At 43.2% G+C, this 20,990-nt stretch overlaps 1 protein-coding gene across 1 annotated transcript; it reads right to left on the reverse strand.

Moving 5' to 3' along the window:
* Nucleotides 1-4,138: 4,138 nt before the first annotated feature.
* Nucleotides 4,139-19,059, reverse strand: LOC145416228 (uncharacterized). The gene is made up of 3 exons (XM_080285236.1): nt 19,050-19,059; nt 8,574-8,756; nt 4,139-4,779 (listed from the first exon to the last, which is right to left on the reverse strand). The coding sequence occupies exons 1-3, from the start codon at nt 19,057-19,059 to the stop codon at nt 4,139-4,141; spliced, it is 834 nt and encodes a 277-aa protein (XP_080141362.1).
* Between the last annotated feature and the right edge of the window lie 1,931 nt (nt 19,060-20,990).

Consider the following 20,990-nt stretch of genomic DNA (forward strand, 5'->3'; position numbering starts at 1 on the left):
GTGTTAAGTGTCTGCTCCACAGTAACTGTTAATAACATTTCATAATCATATAATACAACAACAGGTTAAATTTGGTTAGCATCACACCATAACCTTCTCAACAGCGCAACAGCACTTGCCATTTGTCCATTATATTTTTCTCCATACCAGCACCTCACATCCCTCGCCGTCACCACGTATGTTTGTCGAGACGATATCTCCAAAAATTCTCAATGAATTTCAATGAAATTTGGTGGAAGGGTGGGCCATGGGCCAAGAAAGAATTTACTTAGTTTTGGGGCGGATCTGGACCCTATGTATAATATCTCCAAAATGAATTTCATTAAAATTTTGTGAGCAGTGGGCCATGGGTCAATTAACAATTGATTAAATTTGGGTGCGGATCTGGATCCTATGTATTCCACGGAATATCTCCACGGATCCGGATCCGGATTCGGATCCTTTTTCATGACAATGGCATTGGCGGAAGTATGCGCTCTCTGAGCGTTTTCTAGTTGCCTGGTGATTTTATGTAGTTTGAAAGGTGAGCTGGTTGATGTGTAAACATAGTCCAATTACTACCACATCTCTCTCATTACCATACATCATCATTTAATACAAAATCAATAACAAAGGAGAGCAAACAATCAATTTTATACTTTGATGAAGGTATGTATTACAGCGAGGCTCGACATATAGGCCCTTCACTCATAAACACCAAGATTCTCCACAAACACCCACTGTTCCTCTTAGAATAATTAATCATCATCATCATCATCATCATCATCATCATCCGGACCTCCTTTCCCAACCTAAGGCAGGATGAAGGGCAGCAATGTCCAGACAGCCCAAGTTTGCCCAATCCAATGGGACACGCTTCCATTCACTCATCATTCTAGCCCCCGGAATCCTGGCTCTATCTGATACGACAAAGACTTTCACCACATTCTACAGCTTCGCAAAAACGTATCCGATAGATACTAACTTTGTTAATTTTACACCCCTCGGTTTGTAAGGATCTGTTTTTTTGTTTTTTTTTCCCCGACTTTAATGAAATGTAAAGCATTCATGGGTTTCACCGAACGTGTAAATTATCTCCTTTAATACGATTACTTATTTATAATTTTATTCTTTTGACAGAAAAAAATTTATTCAGCATTGGAGAGAGATCTCGTAGCAAATGGGTCAAACACAACCTCCATTAACACTTTCAGTATGATTACGTTTATCTATTTCTTGCTATTAGCATACTGTACAATTATAATATCTCGCTCAATGGAAAACCTTCGTAGCGGTGCGGTGGTTCAGTTCAATTCGAAGTCGCCCTTCCTCAATTGGAAAAATCGTCTGGCGATAACAAGAATAAAATGAGACGACTGTGATAATTTCCAGTTAGTTAATATTTTTGTCATGGATCGCATTTTGAGAATAATATCTTTCTTCCATTATATAGATGGTGAGTTGAATGAGGGCAGAGTATAGCAGTGTAATGATTGTGGAACAGAGAGAAACCAGGAGACGACGCAATAGTGTAGCTGAGCTGTTGAACCAACATACATAACATTACCACCCGGATCACATTATGTACCATCTAAATTATCGCTGATTTTTTTTTATGCTAGGAAGAAGGAACCAAAGGCCACCAGCCCGCAATAATTGTTCTTTCCAAGAGAAAAACAAAATACAAGAGAGAGCCAAATTCAAGATCCGATAATTTCGAGATGCCTGGACACACTGCGTTTGAAAGACTGGAGATCATAGCTAGCAGGAAATACAGACAAAGGAAGACAGTTCCAGAGTTGACCTGTAGCTTAAATGAAGGACTGGGAGTCACGGTTAACTCTTGCATTAGAGAGTTGGACAGAAAAGGGATGAGAGTTTTTTATTGGTAATATACTGGACGATTTTTCCTGTGTCAAAACAGGTTTCTCTCTTCCTCTTATTGTACAGTCAGTTGAAGCATCTGTTATTTATACCTTCAGACTATTTTCTGTCGTAGTTATGGCTACTTAGGATAGCAAAAGAGTCCTTTGGACAATATTCCCATAAAAGAATTCAAGATGACTGAGGCGTCGCTCTCGCACCCTATCACCACTCTCGCACCCTCCCTCCCTTTAGGTGTATCGCCCTGCCCTGACACCACACCCACCGCCCTCGCACCTTCCTTCTCGCCCACATACTCTTCTCTCCTGCCTTCTCAGTTTCAGTTAGCTTTTCCCTCATACACCCTTTCTCTTCGTTGTAGGTGGTGGCGATTACATTCCACTTACTTGATGTAGTGCAGCCTACTTCCTTTAGGTGACTCAACACTGAGTGACAAGCTTAATGGTCTTCAGTAACCCAGGAATCTGTTTACAACTTTTGGTGGTAACCACATAAAAAAAAAGTAAAAAAAAAAAAATCATTCTTTGGCCGAATGTTAATCGCCCACCAAAATATGTTGTTGGCTAAGATACAAGTTACCTACCAACCAAATCTGAAAAAATGCAAAACTCTACGGAATTCAGTCACCGTTTCAGAAAAAGCCAATCCATGTTAAGAAACACAATATGGCGGCTGGCAATCAACCGTCTTTGATAAAATCCTCACCAAAAGCAACAGGCTTCTTCACACCCTCACAGCTGCTATTTCCTGAGGGTTAGGTGAAAATTTGTCTGCAATTTTTTTTTTCACCAGTAGTTGAAAAATTGCACTAATAGCACTGTAAAAGAAGTCATTTTTGTATACAAAAAGCATTAATATCCTCAGTCGTGCATCACCCATCCTATTCCGAGATCTGTCCTATGTAGTTAATAAACAGATGATATGAAAAAAAAAAAACTCTTAAATACTAAATATTTATTAATAAATGAAACCACAGCTACCAATAACATGTGCGATTTAACAAAATTGTGCTGTACTTCCCGCTTTCCAGATCAACAATGAATAGTGTCTAGTGCATCCAAAACGCTCGGCATGTCTTCCACGGAACTACAAAAGTTTACTTGGTACGTCTTAATGTGGGCAACGTTCATGTCAAGTTTATCTCGTTTAGCCTAAACTTAATGCCTTTATTACTTCTTTTTGATGTATTATGTGAGGGAGGGGGTAGGGGGTTACTGATTCCTGGGTTATAAACGTTGTGTGTGTGTGTGTGTGTGTGTGTGTGTGTGTGTGTGTGCGCGTGTGTGTGTGTGTGTGTGAAGAACTCTATTTCATTCTTGATTCAGACGGAGGATTGTTTATATCTGTTGGCATGTAGATTACCATCAACCCCTGATGTAATCTTGGAGAAAGAAAGGCATTTGTACACTTTAAACTTTAGTTTATTACGTTAGAAGTACAGAGTCCACACGCGATACATCCTTGCCATATGATCGCCCTGCCACGACTGACTCAGTGGCATTCAGAGGAGTAGTGTTTGAAAGTTAAACAAGTAACTCTTTTCAATAAATACAATGCTTGCAGATGCTTTACTTAACTGTAATAACTTGTATACCTACACACTATAGTATCCCTCGCGTAAATGTGCGCCTGTGGTGTGGCCCGCAACTGCGTACAGTGTTGCCACGTTTTCTATACCGTTATCTCTCTCTCTCTCTCTCTCTCTCTCTCTCTCTCTCTCTCTCTCTCCTGGCGGGGGATGTGAGCCACCCTGAGTACTTTTGATTCTTTTATAAGTTATTTATAATTGTGCTTTCATTTGTTAATTTGGTTTTGTTATATTTAGTGATATTTATAATTTTTTGTATACAGCGACAGATGACCCGTTATTGCAGTACTATGATTGATTTTCATTCATTCATTCTCTTTCCCCTTCCTCCATCTCTCTCTCAGCCTGACAATGCCTCCACCACCACCACCCCCCGTCATGCCGACAATGCATTCAACCTTACCCCTCTCCTGCCTGCCTCTCTCTCTCTCTCTCTCTCTCTCTCTCTCTCTCTCTCTCTCTTATTGCAAGAGACATTCTGGATATTTTCTTTTACATAATATTGTATATATTGTAAATCTGACATCATTTCCACACCACCCTTGAGGTATTTGTCTTGGCGCGCTTTTTTTTAAGAGGTGTCCCCAATAGGCCTATTCCTCTATCTCTCACAGAAGGCAGAAAAACAGAAGAAAAAGAAGGAAGAGAAACATGAGGGAGAAAAGTGTGAAAAAGAGGATAGAAGAGTTATGATGTATCCTCATCAGAAGATGTGAGAGTGATAGTGAAAGAATCGATGTAATGGTCAATCACCACGTCTCTCTTTTCATCACCCTCTTGCAGTTTTTCTGCGTGCCTCACAGCATTCTTCCAGTTGTCTGCCATGACGTTGTCGAGTGACTCATGGATGAGTGGCTTCAGATCTGCAATTCTGAACGTATTTCTCTTTGACACGTAGCCTTTAACCTGTGCCCAAATTAGCTCGATTGGGTTATATTGGCAGTGGTAAGGGGGTAGCCGTACAACCCTATGTCCATGTTCTGAGGCCGTCTTATCGATGATGTAGTTTGTACCTGCAGCTGCGATGTGGCGAGTCACAGGGTGCAGGAGTTGCGTTTTGAGGAGACAGTCTGGCACTGTAACACCCTTCTTCTCCAGCCATTCTCGGATCTCCGCTTTCTTGGTTGCAGTAGTTGGTGGTTTCTCTGTTTTTCTGGAGTGATAGGATGCATTATCCATCACTATAACAGAAGATGATGGAATGTTGGGTAACATTTGATTCTTAAACCACTTTTTAAAGGTGTCCGCATTCATCTGTTCATGATAGTCTTCTACATTCTTTGCTTGGAACACAAGGGTTGCTCCAGGAACAAATCCATCTTTGGTTCCTGCGTGCAGCAAAATCAAGCGGGAACCCTTCCCTGTGGGCACCCTCACTCCCGCGGCCTTGTTTGCATTGCTGTCTACCCAGCATTTGGACAGAGTAATTTTGATTGATCCATGTCTCGTCTAAGTAGAAAATGGTTTGGCCTGAACTTCTAAGCTCCTTCATTTCTTTCAAGAAAATGCATCGTGCATACGTTATATCATCTCTTTCCATTAGGAATCTCCATCCATCAACATTTGCATAACGAAAACCGATTTTCTTAAGAACTCTTCTTAATGTGTCACGGCTGCCAGGATACGAAAGATTGGTCTTAATTTCTGCATAATTTTTTTCAAGTGTGGGGATTTCCTTCTTCTCATAAAAACTCAGAACTGTTCTTCGTAGCACGCCTTCATTAAAGCTATCAAAGAAATCGGTCATTGGTGCTACACGTTTCCTTTTCTTGGGCGACTTAAACTTGGGACATTGAATCTCCTCATTCTCTCTTGCATCTTTAGAGATTTTTTCAACTGATCTCTCACTAATCTTCGTTGCTGCAGCTGTACGAGAGACGACCTTTGATAGGCCATGAAGAACTACTCCCTTCTCCTTCTCCTGAAAATACTGCCTTACATTGAAGACAATTTCTTTAGCCTGGCTGTGTAAATGCGAGGAATGGGCTGATTGAGCTGCCATGCTGTCTGTGCACAGGGCATAAAGGAAATGACACGAGGTCACCACCAGGAAGCTATGCTGTCAAGGCCACCGACTTGATGTGGAAGTGTTGCCGCTCGTGTGTGAATAATGTTTTTTTTTTTTACTTTGGTATTGGCATATGCCTACTATTTGGTCCTACATATTAGCTTATGATTATAAATGTGATTATTCCTCGCCCTTAAAATTACGGTAAAAGCCAGTAAATGTGCGCATTTTTCCCTAGCAACACCTGTACAAGCTATGCTTGGGTCTATGGAGGTATGTACTTTACCTTGGGCCAGATTGGGCGTGTTAGTGTTGCCACTCACAAGAATTATATGAATTATTTCTTTTACACTGGATATTGGCATATTTCTTCTTTTTTCAGGCTCATTATCTTATATCCATAACTTTGATATTATTACCCACCCTAAAACTACACTAAAAACCATTAAAAGTGACTACAATTTCTTTTAGCAACACTGTACAATATGTATGCCATGTTTCTGTGTTACTGTATAAATATTTTATGCATACTAAGATTACTGTTGATTCATCCATCAAAATACACAAGTGTAAGTTTTATTCATCTGAATTTATCGTATTTGTGATGCCTTGTACACACTGAACAACCTGGCTGTCTTACTAGGGTTGGTAAGCCTGACAGTGGGTGAGTTGCCAAATAGGATGAGGTAGAAATATGCATGGGAAAAGCAATGGATATAGCTTATAATAAATATGCAACAAACACACGCAGGGATACCAATGGAGGAGGCTGTTATCAAAAACCTTCATTCGTGTGTCATTTTATATCGCACAGAAGGTGTAACGATAGTTTTTTTGTTGTGTGTACATAAATAGCTTCCGTTTCACATCGCAAGTTGGGAAAACGTGGCACCATTGTACACAGGTGCGGGCCACACCAAAGTCGCACATTTACGCGAGTATTACTATAATAATTCTGACATCATACGTGACTTACTAATGCTCGGTCGCTACCAACGAGCTGAACTCAGCTTGTAACACTTCTGGCAAGAACATAAGATACCTGAGAAACAAAAGAAATCGTGTGCCTGAAGGACACAGAACAAGGCACAAAGGTACATGACATCCTAAAGAGAATCGCAAAAAATTGTACAATCTACGACATTGACATTGGCGTAGGTGGACTCTTGTGGCAGGGCTGGCTACAAGTAACAACTAGAGGGGGTTGACAACAGGGAGATTGATCGTAGTTGTAGATCGTCGAAGCACCACCAGTATAAAGGTGTGTGGCCTCGTATGGCGCGAACTTGTGGCTGGTCTCTCTCTCTCTCTCTCTCTCTCTCTCTCTCTCTCTGCCCTAATGGTATCGTAAGTGTAGGTGAAGTAAAGATATGCTGGGATTACGGAGTTTATTGTTACACAGTCATAATACCTTTTTTTAAATAACAGAACAGAGGAAGGAAAAACAAATGAATAAAAAAAATCCATGCACCAGATTATTGGTGTCCTCTGTTCATAAAATATCTGCAACAGTTAGACTTGAACAGCTGTGGGTTGAAGTTTGGAGGGAAACAGCTCTGGGGAAGCGAGTTCCAGAGAGATGCAGTTCGGGGAATGAAAGAATTCTGATAGGCAGAAGTTCTGCAGTATGGCTGAGTGACATTCCAGTCATGAGCGCTGCCAGATGCCCATGTAGCACAATGGAAGGCATGGAGAGGTGGCACAATGGAAGCAACTTCATCTGAGCATTTGCTATAAAAATATCTGTAAAATAACGCAAGGGAGGGAACATTCCTTCTTACCTGTAGGGGAGGTAGCTTATAAGTAATAGCAGGGTTATTAATAATTCTAACAGCTTTGTTCTGAATTTTCTCTAGTTGTTTTAATGCAACCTCTCCACATCCATTCCACAAGGGTGAGCAGTATTCAAGCTGAGAGCACACATGACTCATAAATTACAGTAATCCCCCCACTATCCATTGTAATAGAGCCAAAGGCATGTCCGGAAAGTGGTCCCGTCCGGATAGTGGGCCATAGCCTCCTGAACTTGTACTTATGGACCCTAACCTACCCTGACTCAGAAAAACACCTATACAACTCCCTCTGGACTTGCATAGCAGGTATTTAAGACCCCAATCACACCAATAAGGGACATAAAAGACTGATTTAAAAAAAAAGAACCAGTGAATGAGGTGTTAGAGGTGAGTTTATACAATATTAAACATTCTGGGTACTTACAACAAGTCCCTGGCTCCTGTACTGATACTTATGGATCCTAACCTAGCCTAACTCAGAAAAACACCTCCCTACTGCACATGCATATCACCTAGGACCCTATTCACACCAATAAGGGACATAAAAGAGTGAAATGAGGTTTTAGAGGTAAGTATGGAAAATACAGTACAATATGAAACATTCTGGGTACTTACAACAAGTCCCTGGCCATCTCAATGAATAACCCACCTCCTCTCAGACTCTGACAGTAATAAGGAGTACCTGAAGCACCTGCAGTACACTGTAGATGAAGTCTCGCACTGAACTTAGTCATTTGCACTCAGAATTCCATTGTTTTAAGACTGCACACCCTAGTCTTACTTGCTCTCCATTGCACCGTAATGAAATAAGTGTTGCACTCTGCACTTAAGTCTTTGCACTCATAAATCCATTTGCTTAACATTATACACTCTAGTCTAATTTGCGCTCCATTGAACATCAATAAAATCAGTGTTGCACTCTGCACTTTAGTCTTTCCACTCACAATTCTAATTTCTTAATACAATGCACTTTTTTCTTTACTGCACAACACTGTAAATTCTCGTGTGGTCTAGTGGAGAGTTCTTGCCGTTTAATCACTGTCAGAGTCTGAGAGTAGCTGATGCAGGTGGCCTAGGGGTGCGTCGCTGGGTCGTGGTGATGGACTGCCCACTGCAGACAACTCTGAAGACAGGCGCAATCTCACGTCCAGTGGTGACTCCACCATGCCATATGTGCTACGCTGTGGCTTGGAGGATGAGGGCCTGTCTTGGGGAGGCAATGGAGTGGAGCCAGGGCTGGGCACATCGGGGGTCACGGGTCTGAAAAAGCTGTCAATGGTTGATTGACACAAGGAACGACAATTTTGGCGATTAATGATACGCTGCCTGAAAGCGTGCACTTCCTCCAAAAGTCCCAATGGCCCCATCTCCCTGTCGCAGTCCAGGTGTTCCACGTAGTTGAGAACGAGCTCTATGTGTTCCTGGAGTGCACTCAGCTTGGGGATGGCTGGAGTAGTGGAACACTCAGAGGAGTCCGCATTATCGTCGCCGTCCTCATCGGAATCTTCAAGCTGGGTACTGACACCTGCAACTGAAGATGCGATCTCCATATCAGACATGGTCTGATACTCAAGATTGCCCTCGTCGTCATCCAACCACTCACGTACTTCGTCCACATCAACATTGTGGACATGCGCACATAGCCATGCATGGAAGTCATCCACATCAAAACCTAGGAAATCGTGCTCCACATCCATTCCGAGAAGCAGATGAGACCAACCATATTCTAGAGCCTAACAAGGACTTCTTTCCATGCACTGGCCCAGTTGTAGGTGGCAGACTTGATGTTGTAGCAGCGAAGGTTTTCCAACTGTCCTCGCATGTTCTGTCCCTCCCTGCACTCGTCCTCGTCCTCGAGAACAACCATCATCTCGTCCAAAACTTCCATTGGTACAGCCTCTTCATTGCCACGATCATTCCTTGGTCCATTGGTTTGATGAGAGCAGTCGTATTAGGTGGCAGAAACAGCCACCAAGTCTTTATCGCATGGGTGAGCAGGTGCATTGTCGAGGAGAAAGAGGTCCATTACCTGGTCGTGCGGGATTCCCAGTTTCTCTGTCTGGTAATGGATGACCTCCTTGACGAAATGGCGGTGGAACCAGTCTTTGAAGATGTGTGCAGTGAACCATGCCTTCAAAGAATGGTACCAAGCGACAGGAAGGACATCCATCACTCCATGAAAACACCGAGGCTGCTTTGCAAGGCCAACAATAACGGGCTTATACCGGTGCATGCCGTTAGCATTGGCACAACACAAAGCAAATATCCATTGCTTGGAGTGCTTGCGGTCAGGTACACGCTTCTCCGTCTCCTCGGCTAGAGTGTTCGTTGGCAAAGAGCGATAGAATAAACCAGTTTCGTCAGCATTGTAGACTTGACCAAGAGTGAGGCCCTCCCTGTCAATCAAGCGCTTCACCTTGTGCCGAAACTCCTCTACTCCATCCTCGCTGGCGTCCAAAGCTTCGCCATGGGCCTTACGGTTGGTAAGGGCATGTCATAACTTGAACACGAAGAGCCAACCCTCAGATGCTTTGATGTCTGAGGTGTTGTGAAGCCTTGCAAACTTCTCAGCAGCAGCCTTCAGCTCCGTGCCATGCACCAGCACACCTGCAGCACGTTGCTGTCGATACCAAATCAACGTGAAGCAGTCGACTTCTGCATAACGGGGAGTAAACATCATCTTCCTCTCCACATTGCGTTTGCTCTTCAACGAGAAGTCAGCCGTGTACTGCTTGAGTTTGTCGCAGGATCTCTTGATATCAAACAAAGTAGATCGGGCCAGGTTTAATTCACGAAGGATGCGTGAGGTTGACCATCCCGCGTACACCTTGTCCAATATCTCCCTCTTCTTCTCCAGAGTCAAAACCACTCTCTTCCTCTTCTCAGGCGCAGGGCCATCATCACACACACTATAGTCTGACAAATCTAAACATAGGGTTTGGGTGGAGTCTGCCACTGCCTACACTATTGCCATGTTTCCTAACCCTACGATGTATAACGCCTGTGGTTTGTGTAGTAGGAATGATACATAAACATAACTCATACTAATATAACTGTAATGAAAGTGCTGACATGTATCAAGGAAGAATAAAACTATTCTGCATACTATATTATACGATAATAGAGAAACGTGGCATAAAAATTTGGCGGTGTTGCTCTAAAAATATTCTAATTATTATTTACTTCCCCAACACTTCTAACATTGCTAATTAATTTAGCAAGTATAATTGCAAGCAAATTTGAAGGGATAAAAGTGGGAAGAGGCGATCCTTTCATAATTAAAATAAATATATCAAACAGCTCTGGGGTGGCAGCACTCACGCAACACGTGTTTGTGTGTACGCTATGGGAGGTCACCAACCCCCTACAGGATTTAGGCCTATTGGGGAAACCTCTATAAAAAAAACGCGCCGTGACTTTTACCTCAAGGGTGGTGCGGAAATAAAGTCAAAATTATAATTCATACGTAAAAATGGAAGTAAAAAACCATGGATGACACATAACAAAATCTAGCGAGAGAGAGAGAGAGAGAGAGAGAGAGAGAGAGAGAGAGAGAGAGAGAGAAATAATAATAATAATAATAATAAAACTTTATTTCCACTAAACAGTGGGTATTCTTATACATTATACAGTAGTACAGCATACAGTATGAAAGTTCTATACACAATATAATACAAGTTGATACATATGGTGGAGAATAGTGACAGAGAGGTAAATGGTTTAAAAGGTGTGGGGACACTTAGGTTAAAAATAGATCAATTAAGGGATTTAGGAACGAAGGCAGTGGGAAGGATTAAGACAGATGGGATTGTAAGATTAGGGAGTTTGAGCAATAGGGTAGAATGTATGCTCTCAATAAAATAGCATAGCAATTATCAACGGCTAATTATTATACAGGTGTTGATGGAGGGGGTCTATATTTATAGGAGGTGTTGGTGGTGGAGGTATAGCGGGTGTTGTTGATGGGGGTGTTGTTGGGGGTAGGGGTATAGGGGGTGCTGGTGGCAGGGGTATAGGGGGTATTAGAAAAACGGAGATCACAAGAGGGAAACAGTGTCAAGGTCATCGCTGATGGAGAGGTCAGCTCGGAAACGTGGCAACAGTGCAGGGAGGGGGTGACTCCACCAAAACCCTACGTTTAGATTTGTCAGACTATAACAAGAGGCAGGAGAGCAGCAGCAGAGCCTGCAGCAGGTAGGGCACCACCACAAAAGTGAGCACGTGGACGGCCATGATCACGAGTGTGCACTCACAACAAGAGACTGGCAGTAAATGGGGAGGATGCAGGGGCGCTCTAGCAGACGGCAGTGGAACTATGCACCAAAACACAGCTGGTCCACGCTGCGCGTGCCGAGTTCAAATTACAGGGGGGAAAAAGTCGGATTTTTCTCGAATTTTTTGCGATTTTTGGCCCATTTTGGGAATATTGGATCCCGAGACCAAAATATCCGGTAAGTGGGGATGTCCGGAAAGTGGGCGTCCGGATAGTATGGGGATTACTTATTGCTAACTGCTCATCAGTGAAGAAGTTAGGGACTCTGTACAATAATTGAAGTTTCTTTGAGACGGTTGAAGCAAGTGATCTGACATGAGAGGTCCAGCTGAGAGCAATGTTAAGCGAGACACCGAGAATTTCAATACTTTTGAAATGGGAATATTTGTAGCATTGAAGGTAATATACGATTCTGGCAATACCTGTCTATTAGTAAAATACTTGAAGAACAGAGTAATGTGACCAATGACTGTGATTATGACAACTCTCCCAAAATCTCCTATTGATCTGCTTTCTCTGACTTCCCCCAGCCTCCTTCTCTCTCTTCTCTTTGGCTCTCTGTGGATCTCTGACTCTCACATCTGATTTCTAGCTACATATCCTATCTGACTTCCGGCTTAGCAGACGTGTGTGGGCGTACGTGCGTGTTTAAGTGTCTTTGGTGCTTCCGTCACATGAATAAACTTTTTCATAACGTAACTTGTGAGTTCATCCTATGTCTGGTATATTTGGCAGTCTGGGTTTAAAGGGATATTTACTCTTCCCTTCCTCTACCAGACATCATGTACCTAGTATTATGTAGTTATATTGTGTCTATATATATTTCATACTGTCTCATAACATAATGCCTATAACAGTGATTTTAAACGCTTTTCATCTCACGGCACAGTGAGCCAGGCACTAAAATGGTCGAGGCACACCATCAGTATTTTAGGATAAATTTGATCATTTAACCCGTGGCATCCCATCGACGTTCTTTAACGTCCACACGTTTTGTCACTGCCAATCCCGTCGACATACATAAACCCGAATCAATTGCAAGGTCTCTAATTTGCACAATTTTCAATTTTCGCGAGTGATTTTTGGTACGTATACATGTGACACCTTCCTCTACAAGATGCCAGGCAGGGACAATGCCTTACCCAGCATGACCTCCTCCCCCCTCCTGCACGCCATTGTCTCAGCAGTTCACCTGTTATCAGTGACCTGGCCAATAAAGCCATGTCATGCCACGGTACGAAATTCAGGGCCAGAGTGATTTCCCAATCAATGACAATATGGAGGACAAAGTTTACATAGCATTAGAGGAAGAAACAGTCAGAAATGATGATCAGGTAATGTGGCAAAAAAAGGTCAGGTATGGTGATGAGTTAGTGAGTGAAACAATGCTTATAATGCCTATATTACTGCTTGAAAACCAATATACTCTTGTACTACATATAAATTCGTACTAAGTAAATAAATAAATACTGTTTATGAGTGGTGTGAAATAGTTATCCTCTCATAGAACTCGTTTTCTTTGGTGCCAGCCTGTTAGAAAACCCAGTAAGGTAAAGAGGTACTCCTACCTGTATCGAGTATTTTAAACCTCTATGAATTTTTGATGTTTCTTACCAAAAGTGAAGGTTTGAGCCAAAAAAAAAAAATTTTCCAAAAATGGTCGTGATTGAGGGGAGTCAATGGTGGAAAAGTGGTCGGGATGGGGCGGGTTAAAAGAAAATGAATGATAATGTGTTCATAATTAAAAAAAAAACTAATAATTAAATAATCTTATTGGCAAAAGTATGTTGTTGATCACGGTTTTCAAAAGAACTTGAAGTTTTGTGCATATCTGTTTTTACTACACATTGAACGAGATATAATTGAAAAAGATGCCATTCATTAAAAAATAATACGAGACTTTCAGATATAGATTGTATTCAAATACAAACATGAGTAAAAAAAAAAAAAAAAAAAAAAGCCTTTGCTTCCACAAAATTATCAGTAGGAAACCTGTGCTTGGTGTTGTCTCATGATGTTCCTTGTCCGAGGTCGAACTGTTGACAGGCATACCCTCAAGTCCTCCTCCAGTGTTTGAAGCCGTGACCTATTCTTGTTTTTCATTGTGTTGATAGCAGAAAAGCCAGCTTCACACAGATACGATTATGAAAAGGGAAGAAGTGCTTCATTTGCCTTCTTTGTAATGATGGGATATTCCTCTCGAAGGGACAACCAGAATGAAGCCATATCTGTTGACAGGTGCTTCAGTTTCAGTCCTCTGTCGTTTCTGATATCAGTCAGCTCATCCTCTTTGGCGACAGTTATTCGGCAACAGTTAATCCTGCTGTCTCGCACACACTTACCAGTGATGTCAAAACGTATCCAAATGCTATTGAAACTCCCGTGACTCACCTACAAATCCTTTGTGGCACATTAATGTACCGCAGCACATTGCTTGACTATTGCCGGCCTATAGGGTGACGTGGGTTCTTAGGTTGTAAGAGTGAAGAAGGGTAATGTCAGGGGTAGTTGGGGTAGGGGGGAACTGACTCTGCCGGGGGTGTCTCTACATCCAAGTCACTGGAAACTTTCTTAAGGTGGTCTATGTTTGTTTTTATATGAGGAAGAAGGAACCAAAGGCCGTGAGAATACAAGACAGAGCAATATTCAAGATCCGATCATCTCGAGATGCCTAGTTACACTGTGTTTGAAAGACTGGAGACCATAGGAAGCAGGAAATACAGACAGAGGGAGACAGTTCCACAGTTGACCTGTTGCATAAATGAAGGACTGGAAGTAATGGTTAACTCTTGCATTAGAGAATTAGAAAGAAAAGAGATGAGAGCTTGCTGCTAGACAAGTGCTACACGCCCGTCGTAGAGGTGGAGGAATGCATGCAAACAGGTCAGAGGAGCAGTGACCATTGAAGTAGCAATAGAAAAGAGATAAACATGCAACAGTGCGGCAAAGAGACAGAGGTTGAAGGGAGTCAGTAAGAAGAGGAGAGTTAATGAGAGGGAAAGCCTTTGACTCCACTCTGTTGAGAAGAGCTGTGTGTGGGGAGCCTCACCACACATGAGAGTCGTACTCTACACAGGAGAGGATAAAACCCCTGTATAGAGTCAACATTTGTGCAAGGGTAAAGAAGGAACAGAGTCAGCTTAGCACACCTAATCTCTTGAAAACAGATTTCACAAGAGATGCAATATGATCTTTCCAAGATAAGTCCCTAGTGAATGAAAGCCCAAGCATGTTCAAGGATGACGCAGGATTAAGCTGAATATTATTAAACATTAGTGGGTATACCTGTGAAAGATTTTACAGGTTGATAGGTGTAAAAACTGAGTCTTTGATTCATTAAAAACAAGATTATTTTTACCCCACTCAGAGATACGAGCCAAGTCAGACATTAGGTGTGCCATAGCTTCATCCCTTGTTTGCTGAAGTAACTGCTGAGATGGACGTTGCGGGAACCGAATGGAAAGGTGAAGGGTGGAGTCATGAACGTATAAGTGGATAGGGTTAGATGTACAGCTTAGAAGTTCATTGATGAATAAAAGGAAGAGCGTTGATGATAGGACTGAGCCCTATGGAACACCACCGTTAATAGATCTAGGAGAAGAACGATGGGCCATCTACAACAGTGGCTATAGAACGACCAGGAAGGAAGCTAGAGATAAAGGCACAGATAGAAGGATAGAAACCGTAAGAGGGCAGTTTGGAAATTAAAGATTTATGCCAGACTCGATCGAAAGCCTTTGATATGTTAATGCAATGGCAAAGCTTTTGCCAAAGTCCCGAGAGGAGGATGCCCAGGAGTCTGAAAGGTAGGTGAGAAGATTGCCAGTGGAGCGTCCCTGACGGAACCTATACTGACGATCAGAAAGAAGGTTGTGATAGGAAAAATGCTTTAAAATTTTTCTATTAAGAATTGACTAGAAAACTTTTGAGATACAGGATGTTAAAGCAATTGGACAATAGTTAGAGGGTTGGGAATGGTCACCCTTCTTTGGGACTGGCTGAATGAGAGCAAACTTCCACCAAGAAGGAAAGGTACAAGTTAATGTACAAAGGGGAAAGAGTTTGTCTAGGCAGGGTGTAAGAACAGAAGCACAGTTCTTGAGAACAACAGGAGGGACTCCATCAGGCCCATATGCCTTGTTAGTACTGAGGCCTGTGATGACAGAAAATACATCATGTGAAGAAATTTTAATGTCAGCCATGAGGAAGTCAGAGGGAGGGAAGTGATGGAGGAAGAGCACTGGAATCGTCTAAGGTGAAACTGGAGGAGAAAGTCTGAACGAAGAGATCTGCTTTATCAGCAGATGAAAGAGGTACAGAGCCATCAGAGTAGAAAAGAGGAGGGAAGGATGATAAGGTAAAGTTGTTAGAAAGGTTTTTGGCAAGGTGCCAGAAGGAGTGGGAAGAGTTCGAGTTGGAGAGTTGAGAGCATTTAGTACGGATGAAATTATTTTTAGCAGAGTGAAGAACAGACTTAGCACGATTCTGGGCAGAAACGTATAAAAGATGTGATTCAGGAGTGGGTTGGCCCCAGTACCTTTTATAGGTCCTCTTCTTGTTGTGGACAGCATTAGAACAAGTGTGATTAAACCAAGGCTTTCTTGCATTAGTCAAAGGATATGAGAAAGGAATGTATCCTTCCATGCCTGAGAGAATAACCTCTGTAATGCGCAAGGTACACTCAGATGGCTCCCGGTCATGGAAGCAATAATCATTCCAGGGAAAATTAAAGACGTACTGCCTCAGGTCCTCCCAATCCACAGCTCCAAAGTGCCACAGATGACGTTTCTTTGGAGGGTCCACAGGCAGTACTGGAGCAATAAGACAGGTTAAGGTGATAAGGTTGTGATCGGAGGAGCCCAACGGAGAGAAAAGATTAACAATGTAATCAGAAGGATTAGTTGTTAGGAAGAGATTAAATAAGTTGGATCTCTCTCTAAGGCAGTCAGGGATACAGGTAGGGTGCTGTACAAGCTGCTCTAGATCATTAAGGATAGAAAAGGTGTAGGCTTGTTCACCAGGTGGATCCGTGAAAGGAGAGGAGAGCCAAAGGTGGTGGTGAACATTGAAATCTCCTAAAATGGAGATTTCAGAGAAAGGAGAAATGGATAGAATGCGTTCCATCGTAGAAATATGATAGTCAAAGAATGTTTGATAGTCAGTAGAATTAGGAGATAAGTAAACAGCGCAGATATATTCAGTCAGAGAATGACGGGAATGCCGAAACCAGAGTGTAGAGAATTCAGAAGAATCGAGTTCAGGAATACGAGAGCAAGATAACTTGTTGCGTATATATACACAACAGCCACCTTTGGCTTTAAAATTAATATAGAGAAAGTAGGAGGATACAGAAAAGGGTCTGCTATCAGTTGCCTGAGACAGCTGAGTCTCAGTAAGAAAAAGAAGGTGAGGTTTAGAGAAGGAGAGGTGGTGCTCAACAGAGCGAAAGTTAGAGGAAAGGCCGTGAATGTTGCAGAAATGAAGAAGAAGAGAGTCTGACAATGGATCCAGGCAGCTCGAATCGCCACCAGGAGAGGGGCAGAAGGTGTGGGTATTTATGGTCCCCTCCCCCTTGGGGACTCCAAGGCCATGTGTTGAGCTGCCAGTAGTGTGTACTGTGTACTGTGCATGTAGTTTGGTGTTGATAGTTAGAGAAATTTGTATTGGAGAGCATGCTGACCTACTGTCTGTGTTACTGAGACACTGAAAAAGTTCAGCAGAGGGGGTGTCAGGACTCCATATTATAATTACAAATCATGATAGATAGATAGATAAATAGATAGATGGGCAGAGCTCCAGGCAAGCCTGGGAACGGGAAATGATCTTGCAAGTGTAACTGAGGAAATGCTGACAATACACAGGAAGTAGCAAGTCAGGGGATGATATAGGTAATGTGTCAGCGAGATAGCATACGAACAATGCCTAGTGACCATGCACACACATACACACATACTCACACACAGGTTTCTAGAACATTCCAACAACAGTGTAACACACATGACACGACCCCTGCTACACCAGAATTTAGGAAGCAGAGCTCAGAAGGAGACAGGCCATAGAACCGGCAGGTAGTAGGGAGAAGGAGGCTAGCAACATGGGCGAAAGGGTGGAAGAGAGAGAGAGAGAGAGATATAGCGAGACAGGGAGGTTAGCTCGAGGAACTCTATACTTCACTCGTGTGTGAGAGACTTTGTTAATATTTCCAAGACAAATAAAAATAGTCCCATACTATATTTTACCTCTCCTGTCATTGCATGACAAAAGGGAACCAAGATTATCTACTTACAAAGCTACTCACGTATAACAACCGCTCGTCCACAAGTCTAATATAATGTATAACTGATCTACAAAACATCACTACAAAGAACTTACAAAGTTATTGTGACAGGGGATGGTCGGGACCTAGTCCCGAGGGCTGATGAAATGGGTGCTCCAGCTCTTCCTGTCATCAGCTTTCCATCCACCTTGGGAGTACTGCCCTGCTCGACTGGTGCTAGAGTCTACTCCTCCCCTGACTGAAGATGCAAAACTTTGACTTTGTTGCCCTTCTTATGTCAGAGGACAAGGTATGAGCCTTCAAATTTGGAGGGAAAGTTTACAGGTGAGGGGTTTGGTTGACTGAATGAACAGTGTCCCCGTCCATTAGCTGCACTTCTTTTGCTGACTTGTTGTGATAACGAAGCATCTCCTTCTTTGACAAGGGAAGTGAGTTGCGAATTCCCTTAAAAAGTGACTGGGATGCAGCTACTCTGACTGTCACATAGTCGTCGAAGTTGTAGACAGGAGAAGGAGGAGAGGAAAGAAGGTCATATGGGAGACGCCTGTCCATACCAAAAAGAAGGAAGTGAGGATCCTCAGAGATGGACTTGTTCATAGCTCAGTTGAGGGCAACCACAACCATGGGGATGTGTTTGTCCCAGCAAGCCTGGTCTTCTGCACAGAAGTGTCAGATGATGTAAGGATTTTCCTGTTCTGGCATTCAGCTATGCCTTTGGAACTAGGATGGTAGGCTACAATGTTGCACTTGTTGACATTAAAGGTACTGCATATCCCTGAGAGAAGCTCGTTGTTAAATTTTCTGCCATTGTCTGAAATAAGGATCCTTGTGGTGGTAAAGGGACACATTACATTATTGACAAAACATTGCGCAAAAGCCTTGGCTGATTTGTTCTGCAAGGGAAAAAGGATGGGGAAATGGGAAAAGTGGTCCATGTGGACAAAGAGGTACTGGTTCCCATTGGAGGTTTGAGACAACTTTAGATCAACTGTGACTGTGTCAAATGGTTGGGAGGGAACAGGGTAGGACAAGATGAACCATTGGCATTTCCTCTGTGAGAGGCACATGAGTGAGAAGCACCAGTATAGTCATGAAAGTCGTGGTACATGGTTAACCATAAACATTGGAGGCAAGCTTGGCTCAAACATCAGTCTTTACTAGGGTGTCCAGCGATGAAGGAGTCATGAAAAAGTTTTAAGAGATCAGGGATTACTGCAGTGGGGATGGCCACTTGAGGGACTTCTTGCCTGGGCTCATGGTTGCATTCCAGTGTGGTGTTATGGAGAAGACGCCTTGATTAACCCCTACCCACCAGGGAATGGTTATGTCTGATGCAAAGTTTAGGGATCAGGGACACCAGGTGTTGGATATAACTGCACTTGTTGCCACAACTTTATCTTGTCTCCAAAGGGTGGTGACAGACTCCTGCTACTACACTAGAGCATGAGTCAGTCTGTCCTGTGCCTTGGGCAGGTGAAGTGCAATGTCTTCTAATTCATCCTCGTCCTATTCTGCCCCCGTTGCCCGTGGCCCCCTTGCATCTTCCACTCCTGCCGAACTCCTGCCCAAGGATGTGAGGAAAGGGCTTAGTGACAGTGCTATAGGGTGTACACTGGAAGAGACTGTCTCCACTCTTGCCGAGAGTGGGGAAACTTCCTCTGAGAATGGAGATAGCTATCGTGTGGAGAGTGAAGTGTCAAGTGTATCTACACCTGCTTGCTCAGACGGGTCAGAAAAGGGCCTAAAAGTTCTTCAGGGGTTTGAAAAGGTGTACAAAAGTGATGCATTTGTCTCAGAGGAAGAGGAGGATGTGCCAGTACGTGTGAGAAGAGAAGCTGACGGTGACGATGATGGTCGCCTTCTCCACAAATCTTGGCGTTGTGCCTGACCACCAAACTCCCAGCAAGAAAAGCACCTTCTTTCCCTGCCACGGCCCTCATCACCACAATCCAGCACCTTAAGGGCCATTTTCCCATAACTTGGCCCTTCATATGTGAGGAAAACAAGGTCGCAGATGCTGCAACTCATCCACGTGGCAAGCTAGCATCAATCCAGGGAGACACAGCTTCAGGTGAGTCATCACCCATGTCCTCCCCCACCTCCACCTCTCCTTCCCCTCCCCACCCTGCCTGTGGCCGTGTGTGTGCACAAGGCTGTGGCTGTGCTTGTAGTGCAAAGGGTTGTCTCATTCCTGGCACAACATGCCCTAGCAGCTGCAGCATCTGCAGGCTTTACACCTTTGTGTGGGTGGAGGGTGAAGGCTTTAGGCTAACTCTACCTGCCTTTGATAAGGCAGGGGCAGGTGTTCAGACGGAGCTCCTGGGGGCAGGACAACTAACAATCATGTTCTTCTTTCAGGCTATATTTACAACGGGTATCTTACAGTACCTGGTGGACAAGATAAACTTTCACCAGGCTATCTTCTTCCACCGGCTTGCGGTCTCTATGACCGAGAGTGCAAAAATTAAAGGATGGACGGCAGTGGAGGTGGAGGAAACGTATGTGTGGCTCACACTGACTATGATATTGGCTCATGTTAAAAAGTAGGTCTTACACGACTATTGGGCACAGGATGAAATTGTTCACACATCTGCCTTTGGTAAGTATGGTATATGGCCCATGACATGCACTTAGCCATTCTGAAGTTTTTGCACTTCAACAGGAATTCTGGCCTAGCACCAAATGTCAGGTTGTGGAAGATTAGGCCTCTGCTTGCCATGCTAAAGGGGTAATTTCTCAGGCTTTTCCGGCAGTTTCAGAAAATGGATATCAACAAGTCACTTGTCCTATTTTGGGGAGTGTAGCATTTATTCAGCCTTCCAAACGACACAGCTTTGGGCTAAAGTTCTTTGTCTTATGCAATTGCAAAACTGAATATGTCCTACATGTAATAGTGTACTCGGCTACAGATGTGGATATACCAAGCGACAATCCCCTTGGGTTCTCTGCCGCTGTGGTAAAAGTGCTGATGGACAGGTACTTCCACAAAAACCACATTATGTACACTAATAACTGCTACACCTCCCAGGCATTGACACAGTATTTACTTCAGCATGGGACTGGTACCTGTGGAACTGTCCGTGCCCACAGATGGAATTTTCCATCATTCCCAGAAAAGATCGAGAAAGGTGCCGTGCTAAACCATAATGTGGTAGTATATTGGCAATACACTGGTGCAACAAATGAAA

Source organism: Coenobita brevimanus, chromosome 105 (assembly GCF_032717465.1).
Source record: "Coenobita brevimanus isolate Jiangsu-jjx chromosome 105, ASM3271746v2, whole genome shotgun sequence".
Classification (NCBI taxonomy): Eukaryota; Metazoa; Arthropoda; class Malacostraca; order Decapoda; family Coenobitidae; genus Coenobita; species Coenobita brevimanus.